Raw genomic sequence first — 16,229 nt, 5'->3', positions numbered from 1 at the left:
ACCGGGCCCCAGGCTTTCCGGGCCGCATGGTCAGCCAGCCACTCCTGGATATCTCCACTCAGACGCAAGAGCAAGCAAAGGCTGCCCCTACCATGAGCCGGAAGCTCTGTGCAGTACAAGGACACTTCCTTTCTTTGCCGTTCACCTGTCCCTGCCGGAGGTTACTTCTCTCTGACGGTCAGCCCACCACTTCTGATGTCGTGTCTCCTCCCTCGTTAACCTACCACCGTATGATGTCATTTCCTGCCTTTGAAATGATCGTGACACCTGCCGATGTCACTTCCTCTCGATGCTAACCCAGTGCCGCCACACTCTACTACCTCACCTGATTTCTCAAGACATCCTGTCCTCTCTCCGGTGCTCATATGGCACAATATGACATCACCCTCCTTAACTCCTGGCCCTCTGAGGTCACTTCCTCCTGGTGCCTAGAGAAAGCCCAGCTCCGTCCAGCCCGCCTCCTCCACCTCGTGTGCGATGGCCGGGTGAGGGGCAGTACAGAGCAGCACAGGCACAGGAGGAGCACAACTGGAAAAATCACTCAGTCGCGTCAAACTGACAAGCCCGGGAAAGACATCCGGCCACTGCCTTGTTGAGAGCCGCTCCCCTTTCCCACCCTCAGCAAGCTGCTCTTTGACACTCCTGGCCCCACATCACAGCTGCACCGCTCGCTTTGAACCAGAAGCCGAAAGGAAAACAAAGGGAGGTGAGACTCCAAAGCGCCTCGGTGAATAAAAGGAAGCGAGACCAAGAAAACATGAAATGAAAACCAAGCCCAAGTCACTCGGAAAAACAACCCCCATGAGCCCAGGGCAAGGCAGAGATCCTGTTCGCTTTGCCGGTTATCCCGAGAGAGCACGAGAGAAACCAGCTTTGGAAGGAGAATTGACACAGGAGACTGGGACTGGTTGTTCACCAGCAGCATAAGCCCCCCCCTCCCCCTTCCCGCATCTGCCCCCTCCCAGATTAGGCTGGATTTCCTACCTGTGACATTGACTTCCACGAGCCCCGAGCGGGTGCCGATGGTGTTGGTGGCCTCACAGATGTACGTCCCCGCCAGGCTGTAGGAGACGGGCCCTTTGAAGAAGAGGGTGTTGTTCTGGACTTCGACGCTCTCGGGCAGCGAGCCGTTCAGCCTGCAGGGGGAGAGCACTGGGGGTTGGTTCCTGGAGATGGCTCTCTTGGGGTCCCGTGGTCGCGGCAAAGGGCAACGCCCCACTACACTGATTCACACCTATCCCGCTCTGGTGATGCCAACCGAGCTGCTGGTGGGAGCAGGAAGGGGGTTGGCTCCTAAGGGTGCACTGGTCCTTGTTTCACCAATTCCTCTCCAGCACCGCTGGGTGCATCTCCCTTCATCGGCAAACGCAGCAAACTGGTGTGAGTCCCGCTCCTCTGTGACTAACACCCGTCCTCTGTCCCGCTCTCTCTGGGGATTCCCACCTCACCTCAGGCTCCATCCCAAGCTGGAGCGCTCCCATTGATTTCAATGGGCTTTGGATCAGATTGGCATCAGCCAGAAGTGCCTCCACCGAGGTCAGTGGAGTTACCCCTGGGTAAAACCATCGAGGGATCAGAATCGGGCCCTTTGGTTGAACTTCCTCCCCCGCCCTGCCCCATGTATGTCATTCCTGGATCTGACCCCTGGCTGCTGAGCGGTCACAGACAAACCTCTTGGCTCTGCACATTTTTAAGGGGAATGTGGGAAAAAACAGAATCAGGGTGGGAAAAACCAGCAGATGACAGCAGAGCCTTAGACACGGATCCATTTCCAGTGTGTTCTGGGAAATGGGTGTAGATTTAGCAGTGCCCGGTTATTTTATTTCATCTCACATAGGCCTTCAACTCTCTCGCCTCTCCCATGCTCACCCCTCAGCGCAGCCAGCAAACACACCGGCCTTGCCTACTCGTAATGTGCCCACGGCAACAGTTTATGCTGGAAGCGTGGCCACAGCAAGAACGCCGGGAAAGAGCTCTCCCAGCGCTCTGTGCAAACCCCCTCCCCGCGGGAGTAGCCAGCCGCACCAGGAGCCTGTTTACACTGGTGTTTTACGGCACAGTCACTTGCTGCGCTTGGGGGGCGGTGGGCTACTTTTTCACACCGCTAAGCCAAAAAGCTACAACCCTGTAAGGGGTCATGTAGACGTAGCCAAAGATACCGTCTCGCTACTGCAGCATTCCCATTTCATGCCAGTGTAACTCCACCAGGCAGAGCGTCAGCTGCTGACAAGCAGCGCAGACACATGGCTTCCGTGGCGCTCTGCCGACATACGCCAGCTAAGGATTTCCCCCGCTGATGTAACGCTGGAACAGGAGCACCGAGCCAGGCCCGAGCGTTCGGAAAGCCATGAAACAAACAACCCCCCTGCCCCCCAAATCCATACGCCAAGGGAAGAACTACGCGTCCCAGCCATTCTTAATTACTGCTCCGAAGTAAAGCAATTGCTTTTATTAAGCAATTACAAGTTACTGAGTAATTTCCCCCCCCCCTACAAAAATGCATTAACTGTAAGTAATTCTTAGCAAAGAAGGGGAATTAAGTGGTGCCTCGGTTGCATTAGTTAATCATAGCATAAAACTAATGTATCTCTAGACCGGTCATCTTGGATTAAAATAACAGTAGATAGACAGCAAGGGACGACCCATGAATACCATTAATGAAGAAAATGCATGAGTCATAAAGGGTGAATTTCGTCCCTTCGCAGAGGGCCAGTGAAAGGACTGTGTGCCGCGCGAGTCCGAGGGCTTAGGCGGGGAAAGCACAGGGCTGCTGCTGGTACAGTGCCAACGGGTGAGCCAGGGACCAGCAGTCACTGGAATCTGTGGGCACACTGCACCTCGCAGGAGCAGGCCTGCTGTTTGCATTTTGGCAGGGTCGTGCCCCCAACGCCCACTGCACTAGAATCCCAGCCTTAAAAGGCCCAACACGGCTTCCAGCAGGCAGCCTGGGGATCCCGACACTGGAAAACTTCCCCCAGAAGCTGGCGTTTTCCGTTCCTCCCAGCACCGGCCTAATCCTGCTTCCCCAGGCACTAGCCTGCATACAGCACTTACATAGCCCTGCCACACCTCCACCTTTCATACATGGAGCGTCAGGGGCTGGCCTTTAAGAGAGGGCCAGACCCAGTGCACCTGTGCCTGATTTCCTGCTGCCCAGCTGGGCCTCAGAGAGAGGGGAGCAGAAGCCAGATAGCAAGTCCCTGGTGCAGTAGATCCCCCCCTTCTTAAAGGGGAAGCATCTTATTGAATGATCTAGTGCGGAAAGCTCCCGGGCTGTCGGAGTGGGGCTTTTCCCACAGAGTTATTGTAGCACAATCCCCGTGACAAGGGGTGGACAGACAGAGGCGGCAGTAGGAAGACTCTGCATAAAGGACTAGGTATTGTCTTGGGGGGCCACCTCCCCCCCCCCAGTGCAAGCCAGCCCGCAAACAACCCCCTGCCTCAGTTTCCTCCTGCAAGGGGCTTCTTTAGTCACTCCTTCCCTCCTTTCGTCCATTCACAGACCTTCTCAAATGCAAGGGCGCTCAATGAGCAGCATCCAAAATAAAGCTCTCAAATCCATCCATTCACCCCCTTCTCGGCTCACTCCAAGGCATTGCCAGCCTGGACCTTGCTCCCCACATCCCGGCTTGCCACTCACTGCCACCGCTATGCTCCTGTTGGGTCTGCTGGGAATCTGCCTCTTGCCGCTCTTTATAGGGGAGGCAGCCAATCCCAGATCAGGTGTCCTTGTTTAGCAGGGTGGGTTGGGTTGGTTTTTTTGCCCATTCCCAGTTTTTCAAGCCTAGCATTCTCAAGAGTCTGCTACAGCACTTGAGAGATTGTGCCCTGGCTCTTAAAGTCAGAGCCCCAGTGCTGGCTTTTCAGGCAAGATGTTACTAGTTCTGTGCCTCAGTTTCCCCACATCTGTTAAAACCAGGGCGGGCAAAATTCAACCTGGCCTAATTCCAACCTGGCCCCGTGGCCCACTCTGGGGCTCAGACCTAACAAGTCTGGGTTTATAACACAGGGGCAAAGATTATATAAGGATCCATTTCTGCCAGCAGCCCTGGGAGGCTGGTAAATCAGGTGCCAGCTCATGCCAACACCCCGTGTCTCAATGGAACACTGACAAATTGACGGCGGCAGCGGTGTTGGTCCCTGTGTGTTGTTATTGTTACAAGAGGGCTTAGTGTTATCAACACGTACTCAGGTAGTATCAGAGCGGTTGCAGTGTGAGCCTCAGCGACTGTATAAATCGCCAGACAGGAGAGAGACATTAACCAGTGGGAAGTGCTGAACGCCAACAGAAGGCAAGACATCCTGCCTGACCGTGTGTGATGCTAAAGGGGCCAGGAGATTGTCTGTTCTGCCTTCCCATCCCCATGCAAGTGGATTCTCCCATCCATGCTCAGTTTGCTCAGCACACAAGGCAGGAGGGAATAAAAAAATCCCTAGCAGCAACGTACTGGCTCTCTGTGCTGCTTAGACTCTGGGGAAGGGGAAAGGGCGTAGGCATAAGCAAAATATCCCCAGCTGCATAGCCTGGGTTATCCCTACCAGGCATGTAGCGCTTGCTTATTATAAAAGCTTCTATTTACCTTTTCAAACTGTGTATGTTCACCTGCGTTAACCTTGTATGTAACTCCCCTTTCCTGTTGGATAGTTAATTAAAGGAGTCACTACAAGCGTTGTCTTTAGTATGGGATCTAAGGTGCACTTGACTTCGGGGTTAGTGACTGTTCCTTCAGGATTGGGACTACCCTGTATATTGCTCTGATTCACGGTGGCAGGTAGCTCCCTTGGGTGGCGAGGTAGATCGGAGTGCCCCAAGAGCCTGTCTGTGACTCTGTTCAGGCTGTTAGTGCCGGAGGAGTTCACACTCGGCCATTAGTTGGTGAAATCTGAGAATGCACAGCCAGTTTGGGGGTTTGTGCCCTGTGTCTAGTCGTCTGTCCTGAGGCGGGTTCTCATGCTCTCAAGTCACTCCATGCAGCATTACGGGGCGGGGGGGCTTTTCTGTCCCTACTGCTGAGAGAGGGGGTGTGAATTACAAGGGGACCACTGGAGAACGTAATTCAGATTTGCTAAGTGCCCCAGAAATGGCCAGAGCCAGCGCGTCCCCGAGGCCAGCTGTCTGAGAGCAGCTCCCTGACGACTGTCCGTGTCCTGCGTGGGAGGGGCCAGGATGATGGTCCCACGGGGTTTCTGAAGGCAGTACTCGCCCTATGGGGGACGGCCCTGCTAAGAAAGGCCAGGCGTGGCTTCTTGAATGGGGAAGGGCTCAGGTTAAGCACCAGCAAGGGCCCCGCTGAGGTACCCTTGCGGATTCCCGTAAGGAGCGCGTGCGTGAGGGAACCAGCAGTCGGTCCCTCAGAAAGCGGCACGCGCGGGTTAACGAAAGGCTTGGGTAGGGAGTTCTCCGCCTGTCCGGGGGGGCTCTGCTGGGGGAGCAGGGGAATCGGTTCTACGTTAATCAGCCCCACAGGGCGACCCAGAGCAGTGAATTTCTCTCTGGCACTGCTGCTCCGCTCGCGCTGTGGTCCTGTCCCCATCCCGCCCGCCGCGCTCACGCAGCTCCCTGTGCCTGTGAGCGCCACACCCAGCCTTTGGCCTGTGTCTCCCTGGGGGACAGGCTCATGGGCAGGCCTGAGCCGCCAGCCTGCAGAGTGGGAACTGGGGAAGGGGGAAGAGAGAGAGAAAGCAAAGATCTGCGCTTGCCCCTCTCCCATCCCCTCCCACCTTTCTCCCCTCTGTTCTCCTCTCTCTCCACCTCCCTCTTTCTTTCCTTCCCTTCCTCCCTCCCCCTGCAGCGTTCCCTCTCTTGGTCTTCACTGCCCAACACATCCTCTGGAAAGGCAGTGGGGCGGGCAGAATCCAAGGCGTATTGCAGCAGTAGCCTGTTTTGTCTCTGCCTGGCTCCTTCCGCAGCCAATGAGCTTGTGCCCTCAAAGGCCTAGGCACAAGCCAGGATCCCCTTGGGACCCGGGGCCCTAGACACACACACACACACACACACACACACACACACACACACACGAGCTAGAGGAGAACATTCCCCTTTGCAGCGTTTTCAAAATGTGAGTGAGTGCCTGGCCAGCGAGGGCCAGTCCGGGCCTGGCGTAAGCAGGTGCAATTCTCCCCGGTGCTGCCTCCCACTGGGAGTTAAGATACCTGATGCTGGCGACAGCCAGTCCGCGACATGGCCCCAGTGTGCCCCTGAAGAGGGACACACAGCAGGTGCGGTGTATGGAACCCTGCATTCCCTGCAAGCTGTAACTGCTCCTCTCCCCTGGCCTGGGCTGGCAGATCTCACTCGGCTGGGAAAAAATGGTTCCTTCCTCGTATGGTGGCTGTCTGCCTCTCTCCAGTGTCACAGCAGCAGCGGGAGGCCCCACTGCGCAAGGTGCTGGGCACACATAGTAAGGGACAGGGAAGAGCTTCTAATTTAAATAGACCAGCAGAGTATTATTGTCTCCATCTGACACAGGGGAAACTGAGGCACGGGGCGATGTCGTGACACGCCCAAAATCACAGACAAAGCCTGTGTTCTTGTCCAGCCCTTGTCCCACAGGGCCACCCCTAGCGGCTGGCCTTACTGCCCAAAAAATGTGAGCCACTGAGAGCTAATGCTGCTCTGGAAGGGGGACTGGAACCGCCTCTGTGTCCTGTAACACACGTGAAACCCGCCTCTCTGCCCGGCCCGGGGTGGAGGCAGCCAAGAGCCGGCATGGCATTTACAGGGGAAGAACTGGCAGCGGTGACAGAAGAATCCTCTTCAGGCTTGTAAGCCAAGCAGCTTGACGCGGGAAGTGACAGGAGAGAGAGTAACTCTGGCTCCCTGCAAAGCCATTTTGAGAACCACTTTCCTGGCAACATGCACCAGCCGAGGAGGAAAGAATCCGTTTGATCGCGTTTTAAGCTCCAGGAATGTAAAACAGAATCACCACTCTGGCTTCCGGCAATGTTCATTTAAGCCCCCACTTCTCCTTCCCTTTCGGGTCGTCAGCCAAAAGCTGACAACCTGGAGGAGGCTGAATAGCTTCCATTGAATAACGGAACGTGGGGAGTGGTGCACCAAAGGTAGGTAGCATTGTCTAGTGGTTACAGCAGGCTTCCAGGGCCAGCTCTTCGAGCGGCGAATAAAGTCAACAGAACATGCACTTCTTAATCCCTGTAGGCAACCCCCGCGCACCTCGATTATTTTCCCGGCTCAGCTACTGACTCAGTGAGCTCAGGCAAGAAATTGTTCTGGTTCGTGCCTCAGTTTCTCCACCTGTAACAGAGGGAGAATAACCCTTCTCTGCCTGACGAGAGGGTTGGGAGGGCACTGGGTGTCTCTTCAGCTCCGTGGAGATGCGAAGGTCTGTACCAGGGCCATTGTCGTACATTCGCACCCAGGGGTTATGGAGCAACAGCTGGGTTACCCTGGGAGGTCCAGAATGGCTCTAGAATCCTCCATGAGTCAGGGGAAGCAATGGAGTTATGTGCGTCTCACCACCGGTTCGACATCTAAGGGCATCTCTTCTCCTAGACTCCAGAGTCTGGCCATGGTCTGTCTCCAAGGCAGGCCGCACCGGAAAGGGGCTGGCAGGAGTCTTCTTCTCGCCCCTGCAGCTGGCACTTGCTGGGGGTGCACACTCACCTGCCAGGTGCAGCTCCATGCACAGCTTGCTGGGTGGGGGTCAGTCCCCCCGTCACCATGAGCGCAGCAGGAGCAGGGCAGCAGCCTTTTCTGCGCGTCTCCTGTGCAAGCGGTTATTAAAGGGGTTTTTTTTTTTGCTTCACAACTCTCGGGGTCCTTTTTTTTTCTCAACAAACTTTCCTGGCGTGGTTTCTGTTGTTGTTGTTGTGTGTTTTTTTCTGAAACCATCTGGCAACCATGCCTGCTGCCGCAGCTCAGCAGCTGTAGAAGCCCAGCTCTCCCTGCCCTCCGGTCCTTGTCAGCTTGGCCTGCAAAGCTGCCCAGTTAAGGCAAACCGGGGCCGCGCGATGAGGGAGGGAGCTGCTAGCTCCTTTCCTGCTGCCCGATCCCCTCCATCGGCGATGGCCAGGCCCGAGGGACTCTTTCCTTGGCAAGTGCTGGGCACCGGAGGAGGCCACGGGCAGGGGAATCACCAGAGAGAGCGGGGGGGGGGGGGATGTGCTCCCGGGGGAGGAGGACCATGAGGAAGGTCCCTGACCTTTCCCACTCCCCCCCCTCCCCAGCCCCCACAGGCCTGGGAGCAGACCTAACTACCTCGGCTCCAGCCAGGCAGATGTGCTGGGGCACAGACTAAAACCCAGACCCATCCCTGTCATCCCAGCTGACAGGCCACGTCAGTCCATCCACCCTGCTGCCTCCAATCACCTGGAACGCCCCCGTGCCTTCACCGCAGTGCAATCTGCAGCCACTCCCCTCCGGCTGACCGGTGGGCCCAGCTGGCAGAGGAAGCAGGTTTGCTGGGTCTGAGAGCCCAGGCTCCATAGGGGAGGTGGGTGGGGCACTGAAGAGGTCAGGTTTCCAGATGGCAATGACCCCAGAGCCCCTGAACTGGCAGTGAGACACCTCCCCACCTTCGACAGCTGCTCTCTGTCCCAACGTGCTCCAGAGTTGTTATGGGGTAGTTCTGAGAGCGGCAGGATTTAGGGACCAGCTCTTGAGCTGGTGCAGGGATTACACCATCCAAGGACCTTCCTCATGTAGGTGCAGACCTCAGTTCCCTATAGAAAGCTCATTCCAATCCCTGCAGAGTCAGGGTTTCTATACCCTGCCCGTTCGGACCCCCAAGCAGTGGCAGTGTCTCTCTGCCGCCCTGAGCTCCCCATGGGAAGATGCTTTTTGTCTCTTGTGACCCTGAGGGCCCATTTCTCCTCTAAAGAGCACAGGAGTTACCCCATTTCGACTACACGGATGGCACTGGGGTATTTCCAGCTTCGCAGCCGGGTCCGGGGGAGCAGAGCCAGGCCCTGTATCCCTATCCGCAGCTCAGCGAGCAGTCAGTCCACGGACCAGCTTCTAGCTCTGCAAGGAGGGCTCCCTGGCTGTGGTGTGGAGTGGGGTGTGCTGCTGCAGGGCTGGATGCCTTGGGGGTACTTACAGCCTCCACTGGTAGGTGGTAGCGGGCGGGTTGGCGTCAGATTTGCACGTCAGTTTCACGTCCTTCCGGTTCAAAAACCAGTTGCCGTCAAAGCCCTCGATGGTGACTTCTGGCTCGTCTGTGAGGGGAGAGAGGGACGGTGAGGAAAGGGGGGCAGAAAAAAACGAGAGATGGAGAACGGAAGGGAGAAGGGAGGCAGAGATGGGGAGGGTGGGACCGGAGAACAGAGGGATGGAGGAGGGTGGGAGATGGGGACAGAGCCCATTGGAGAGGAGTAGAGAAGAGAAGGGAGAGGTGGAAAGGGAGAGAAGGCATGGGCGGGTGACGGCATGTGGTTACTCCAAGAGATACTCTATTCTCCTCTACCCTAGGGAGGGCACGCCACTTGTCTCCACCCCTGCAACAAGGCCCTGAGCCTCCCCTCCCATCACCAGCCCTGAGGATGATCAGTCAGGACACCAGGCCCCGGCAGCCGGCCCGGCCCCGCCGCGCTCTCACTTACACAGCACGTTGAGGGTCATGCTGTCGGTGAAACGGTCCAGCTGGTAATTGACCACGCACATGAGCTGCTGCCGGTGAGCCTCCCGGCTCGGCACCAGGCGGTACCGGCTGATCACCGTGACGGTGCCGTTGCCGTTGCGGATCTCCTGGAACTCTGCCTCCCCTTTGAGCTTGGTGTCCCAGGTGACGGTGCTGGGTGGCTTCCCATTGGAGGACGTGCAGGTGGCGACCAGGATCTTTTCCGTCATGCCGGAGCGGGCTATGAGCGGCCGGGTGGTGCCCTCCATCCGGTTGGTGGGCTTGGCTACAAAGAGAAAGCAGAGCAGGGAGAGGAAGAGGGCACAGGCATGGTTATAAAATCACCACCAATCCCCACGGCTCCCAGCCCCTAGACACCCAGGGCTGGGCTCTCCTTGGCCGGAGCCACATTTCCTGCAGTCTCGGCAAAGCTACGGTGAAACGCACCCACCGGGGAGCCAGCCCTCCGGGCTGCAGGGCATGAGGAAGGGTGGTGATCCATTGGATCAGTGGTTCCCAATCTTTTTGATACTGAGGACCAGTAAACTCATTCACAAGTTTTTGGAGGACTGGTAACATTGATTTGCATATCTGCATATTCATTAAGCAGATGACGAATATGCAGATAAATCATGTCGCTGGCCCTTCCTGTCCGGCAGATTGTTCCACCCCCTCCTGGCCCCAATCCCGGCCGCTTTATCAGCCGGTTCCAGCTCCCCCAGCTGCGTCCGGCACCGGGTGTTCTGTGTCAGTGTGCACAGTGCCTGGCCTTCTCCCTGGGTCCTAGCGCCCACCGGATCTAGCCCCACCGCCCAGGAGCATGCCCGGCAGAGACGCCACGGCAGCGGGCTCTCTCCCAAGAGTCCTGGGGGGGAATCCTGGGCCAAGCTCTCTCCACCCACAAACCCAGGCGAAGAGAGCTCCAGGGAGAACCCTGCGGATGCCTTGTATCGCTCTAGCGTCTCGTCTGAGCCATTTGGCAGCGTCGTTCAGCCTCCCCATGCCCCCGGCAATGTCAGATCGTGAAGAAAAAGCCTTGTGGTGCAATTGAAACCAAAGGGATTCCCCCAGCCCAGAGCCTCAGGGAATTCTAGGTCCCGGGTCCAGAGGATGCTCGGTGGGTGATGCAGACAGCCCCAGGTGACGGCCGTGTCTTACCCAGCACGGTGAGGTTCAGCTGGCTCTCCCGGTTGCCGGTAGGGAAGGTGGCGAATTCGCAGATGTACACGCCCTCGTCCTCCAGCTCCAGCCGGGACAGCTGGATGGTGCCATCCTTAATGGAGGGGTTTCGGAAGGCCACGCGCTCTTTGTAAGGGGAGAGGATGGAGACCCCCATGGCGGGGTTGAAGATGGCCACGTTCTGCTTGGAGCCATTGGTGGCCTTCTGCCACGTGACCTGCGTGATCTTCACTTCGGAGCGCGGGTTGGTGAAGCTGCAGTGAAGGACCACGTCCGTCCCGATGAACCCCGAGACCGTGTCATTGACCAGGACGGTCTGAGCCCGCAGCCCTGCAACAACAGAGCAGGGAGGAGGTGGATGAGACTGAGAAGGGAAGAGGGAGGATCTGTGGGACCCTGGAGTCCTTCCTCCCCTGATCTCTGGAACCCGCACACTGCAACTGACTCTGGTGCGTAGCAGGCCAGGGTCCACCCCTAGCACACGCCACGGAGCCCACGCTCTGGGCCTGATCCAGCCCAATGTCAGGCCCCGGTGCTCACTGCAGCCACGCCCGCCTGCACCAGGGCCGGCTGGGGCCCAGGACAGCATCTTCTGCAGCAGCCTGCAGGTGGAGGAGCCAGCTCCATGCTACTGCAGAACAAACGGCCACCCCCATCCGTAACAGCCGCTCGATAAGGGCTGATCTCCCCCAGCCATGCTGACCAGGGAGGTCTGCTGCTCCCTTCACCCGTCAGCCACACAGGTCTAGCGCCCAAAGGTCCCTGTGGTGCCCATGACCATCCCAACGGCCTGGGGATGGACAAACAGCGGCTGCTTTTACACCTGGGACACACACTACTACAGTAATTCCTGCAACTGTACAGCGCTGCTCTGCACACGTCCACACACGCAGCAGGAAACAAGCGCGTGCCGAGTAACGGCCCATTCCGACTCCCATTAGACGCTTCCATTGAGCTACTCAGGCCCAGGCTGTGATTTTCAGAGCAAATCTGAAGAATAGGGTTATGAGAATACGCAGGCATGCGGGCTGATCCTGCCAGATACGCTATTTCTCACTTCCTGCCTTTTCCTTTCCTGCTGTGCATTGTTAGGCTGTGTCTAAACTACATGGCGCCGTCTATGGAGCCATGTCGATTAGGCTGATCGGCAAAGGGAAATGAAGCCGCGATTTAAATAATCGCGGCTTCATTTAAATTTAAATGGCTGCCGCGCTGAGCCGACAAACAGCTGATCAGCTGTTTGTCGGCTCAGGACGCTAGTCTGGACGCTCCCGCGCCGACCTGAAAGACCTTTATCGACCTCCCCGTTATGCCTCGTACAATGAGGTTTACCAGGGATGTTGATAAAAGGCTTTCATTTCGACAGGGGAGCATCCAGACTAGCGCGCTGAGCCGACAAACATCTGATCAGCTGTTTGTCGGCTCAGCGCGGCAGCCATTTAAATTTAAATGAAGCCGCGATTATTTAAATCGCGGCTTCATTTCCCTTTGCCGAACAAACAAATCTACATGGCTCCGTCGATGGAGCCACGTAGTTTAGATGTACCCTTACTGTCAGCTGGTAAATGGCTGCGTTGGTCCACCCCAGAGGTGGCTGCATTTTAGAGGCAAATCATGCCATTCCTGCACACAGGCTCTGTAACGTAGACATGAAAGGGTATTGGTAATGGTTCTTCTTCTGTCCCAGGAGATTTCTCCCTCTCCAGAGAGGGGAAGAAAGTCTCTCACAAGATCAACATTGAAATTTGTCTTGGGCTGCTGTTGCGCTTTCTTCTCATCTGTGTGTTTAGAGATAAGGCTGTGATAATTATGCAGCTGGTATTTATATTAGAAAAGTATTGGAAGAGCAAGGCGCTGAGAACTGGAAAAGCCGGTTCTGCTCACTCCTTTCTGGAGGAGGCTGAAGCGCAGAGCGTGAGAGAGGGCAGGCGAGCCGGGGTGGGAAGAGGGAAAGGGGCGTAAGGAGAAGGACAAGCAAGAGCGCAGGAGAGGAATGGAAGGGCAGGAGGCAGAGAGAGGGATGGCAGGCAAAATGGAGACAGAGCATCTTCATGGTCAGTGCACACGGTCATTTAAAGCCATCGGGGCTAAGTGTAATGGCATCAATACTGCTGCTATCAGAGTCAAGGCCAGAAGCAGCCAGGCCTCTGTGCTCCTCCTCCTCTAATGGCCCAGCGAGGCCCCAGTGAGCGCTCCTCACAGGCCCCCCCCCACACGTACACACACGACACATTCAAAGTGTCCCCTCGCACAAGTGCATGCACGTCCTTGCACATGTTCACACCCGTACACCCCACGGGCAAACGCATTCTCACGCATGTCCTCAGATGCACATCTATGCCTACATGTACCATCCCTCATGTGTGTCCCTTTTCACACACACGTGCACTTCCACAATTCCGGTCTCACGCACCCATGTGCACATGCAGGCACGCACTCTTCCTCTCTCACACGCGTGCACACTTACACATCCTCACTCCTGGGTGCACACGCATTCCCTTGCTCAAACATACACGCACATGCATCTCCCTGACCCACGGGCACACACACACGCCCTCACACACAGGTGCGCACGGGTGTTCATTCACACACACGTGTCCTCACTCAGACACACGCTCCCCCCAGCATTTTGGTTAATGCCTGCGGTGCTTGCTGCCCTCTTGCTGCTTACCCTGCCATCACCCCTGAGCTCAGAAAGGGTCCTAACCAAACCAGTCCAGCACTGCCACTTCACCCGCTCACTAGGGATGCAAATAATTGTTTAATTAGTTAACCGGTTAAACTACTACCATTGTAATGTTTAGCTGCCTGCTCAGCCTAGGTTGCTTTGGCACAGCTAGAGGGTCCTGTCAGCCCACCCAGGCCCAGTCAGACTGGTCAGGGTCAGGGCATGGCCAGGGCCCCCACCTGCCTGCCCCACATGGCTGAAGTCCCGCCAGGCCGGCCCACACGGCTGGGGCTGCAGTTGTGCTGGCGTGTTCCGGTGGCCGGGACCAAGGCTGCACCGTGCTGCGCAGGGCCAGGGCCGGAGACCCGCTGTGCTGCCCTGTGTGGCGGGCTGGCTCCCAGCATGCACTGGCTTCGGCACCTGGCCCCGCTACCAGGGAGCCGGCTGCTGCTCCGTGCCTCAGGCTCGGCGGCGTAAGCCTCTGCAGGTGCCGCAGCGCAGGGGGGCAGCCGGCTCCTCAGGAGCGGGGCCGGGAGCCAGCGCAGGCCGGGAGGGAAGAGTTTAACATCCCTACCGCTGACCCCAGCAGCACGACAGTGAGGCCTGAATACCAGTCTGGGTCTCTCCTGGAGCCAGGCTCCACACCCCTGCCAGTCACTCCGGGAACAGGCGCTGGGCAGCCAGGCTTGCCCTGATGCTAATCGGCCCTGAAAGACACTGGGTGTGTGCAGCGGGGGAGCTCCTCGCACAGGGGACACCACACACCTCGTGGCCTGGAGACCCAGCAAAGGCAGAGCCACGCGGAAAACATCCCCGCGGTGAGTAGGGAAACCAGAGTCTGCCAGGCAGTGCACCCGTCCCGGCAGCGTGGCCGCCTGCGACAGGAAGGGACCGGCAGGTGCCCCCGCAGGATGGGTGCAGCATGTCTGGGCTGTGAAGCTCTCAACGCCGCATCCCCTTGCCAAGGGGCCGATTTGGTCCAAATAGCAGCCCCCTGCAGCATGAGGAGCACGGGGCGCCGGAGCCTAAGTGGGCCAAGAGCGTCCTGGTTCCAGGCCAGGATTCGAGGAAGGGGCGGACGCGGCGCATCCGACCCGCCTGGCAGCATGCGCTGACCCTCCTGTCCTCCAGGGAAGGGAGCCTCTTGCGGAACTGGCTGCACCTGCAGAGGAGAGCCGGAGCTCGCCCGGCCGCCCAGCGCTGAAGTGTTTCCAGCCTGAGAGCAAGTGGGAGCTTGCCGGCTAGCAGAGGCAGGCACGTAGCCACGGGCCTGGGAACTGACTCCTGCCTGGCTCACCGCAGCTTGCATGTAGGTGTGCTAAGCACTCCCCTTCTCCCAAGGCCTGGGGAGGGGGTGTCAGCTGCCTTGGCCCCACCTTCTGAAGTGCAGCCCGCACAGGGCTCAGCTACCCGTGAGTAACCTCCAGCAGCAAGCTCTGGTTCCCAAAGTGAGCTGTTGGCTCCAGGGCTCGGGCGATGGTGCAGCTGGCTCCGGTTCCACATAAACTCTGGGACCCTACAGGTGTCAGCTGTTCCCCAGGAGCCAGGATTTCCAGGGACCAATACAAGAGGAAGAGGCCATGTCTGCTTTCCGTTCAGCCAAGGAACAGGAGAAAACCCTGGCTCCTCACCGGCAGGGCCAGAAAAGTGAGACTCGTGGAAGTGAGAGACGGCAACACCCTCCGGGCCTCGTGGGGGCATCTTCCTGCCAAGGCACTTACAGGGAGAGGGGCAGTGTCCTACTGGAGAGGGAATGGATGGCCCAAAGAAACAAGAGTTTCCATCCCTACCAAAGGGATGCTATTCCTTAGGCCAGATATTAAGGTGACAGGCATGATAGATAGATAGATAGATAGATAGATAGATAGATAGATAGATAGATAGATAGATAGATAGATAGATAGATAGATAGATGTGTATGGGGACAGACAGACAGATAGATGGATAGACAGGCATGTATAGGGACAGAGAGAGAGAGAGATGGGCATGTCTGGATGGACAGACGGACAAACAGATAGATAGATAGATCCTTCAGGGAGTTTTCTTTCTATTCAGCTTCAATTTTCCCTGTGCTAATTCTATTCCATTCCCCAAGCTCTGTCCCTGGCAGTGTCCAAGGAAATGAAGTAAAGACCCTTACAAAACTCATTAGGTTCTTCAAAGAGCAGCTCTCTCTCCCTCCCCCGGCAGTCCACCTCGCGTGCTTTTGTCATTGACAAGAGTTTGCTCTCCCCTGCTCGGATCTCCCCAAACTGCCATCAAAACCGAAAGAGGATTTCCTCGGTAAAAACTGGGGTCACGGGGAGAGAGCAGCAGGGACCAGCCTCTGACATACATACAGAGCAGAAGGGCTGGGGGAAAGGGAAACAGCACTGGGCAGATTGTAAGGTAAAGGGAAGTGGAGTTGGAGCGTCGCCAGGAACATCAGGGACCTGCCACATAAAGGCGTAGGAAGCTGGTGCAGAGAGCCGCATGAAACAAGGGGTGAGAGCCGTGGGACGTGGAACCTGTCGGCTGCCCAAGTGCCCAGCAAGATGGCACAGACCTGGATCATTTTAAATTTGATCCCTATCTCCACCGGGTGTAAAGCAGGAAGCAGCTGCTAGATCCCCTGTGACGGAGGGCTGGATCCCCGGCTGCTGGAAAGCCGTGTGGCCACGCCAAAGGAGCCACTCTGAGGGATGCCAGCGGAGGATCCAGCCCGGCACTGTGCCAGGCTGCAAGTCAAGCTCTTACACGCAGCTGCTCTCAGAAAAGCACATTCCGAACTTTGAGAAGCAGCCGCGGGAAAAATAATCTCACGC

At 57.2% G+C, this 16,229-nt stretch overlaps 1 protein-coding gene across 4 annotated transcripts in view; it reads right to left on the bottom strand.

Annotated features, from left to right (window-relative positions):
* The window catches only part of NECTIN1 (nectin cell adhesion molecule 1), a 177,212-nt gene that overhangs the window by 89,221 nt on the left and 71,762 nt on the right, over positions 1–16,229 (bottom strand). For all 4 annotated transcript variants that reach the window (XM_075909739.1, XM_075909740.1, XM_075909742.1 and 1 more), the window contains exons 2-5: positions 10,737–11,087; positions 9,562–9,864; positions 9,060–9,177; positions 985–1,136 (exon numbers count right to left, since the gene is read on the bottom strand). In XM_075909739.1, the coding sequence (XP_075765854.1) occupies positions 985–1,136; positions 9,060–9,177; positions 9,562–9,864; positions 10,737–11,087 (924 nt within the window). The remainder of the gene's footprint in view (positions 1–984; positions 1,137–9,059; positions 9,178–9,561; positions 9,865–10,736; positions 11,088–16,229) is intronic.

This window comes from Pelodiscus sinensis, chromosome 26 (assembly GCF_049634645.1).
Source record: "Pelodiscus sinensis isolate JC-2024 chromosome 26, ASM4963464v1, whole genome shotgun sequence".
Taxonomy (NCBI): Eukaryota; Metazoa; Chordata; order Testudines; family Trionychidae; genus Pelodiscus; species Pelodiscus sinensis.
This window is presented reverse-complemented; position numbering and strand designations above follow the sequence as displayed.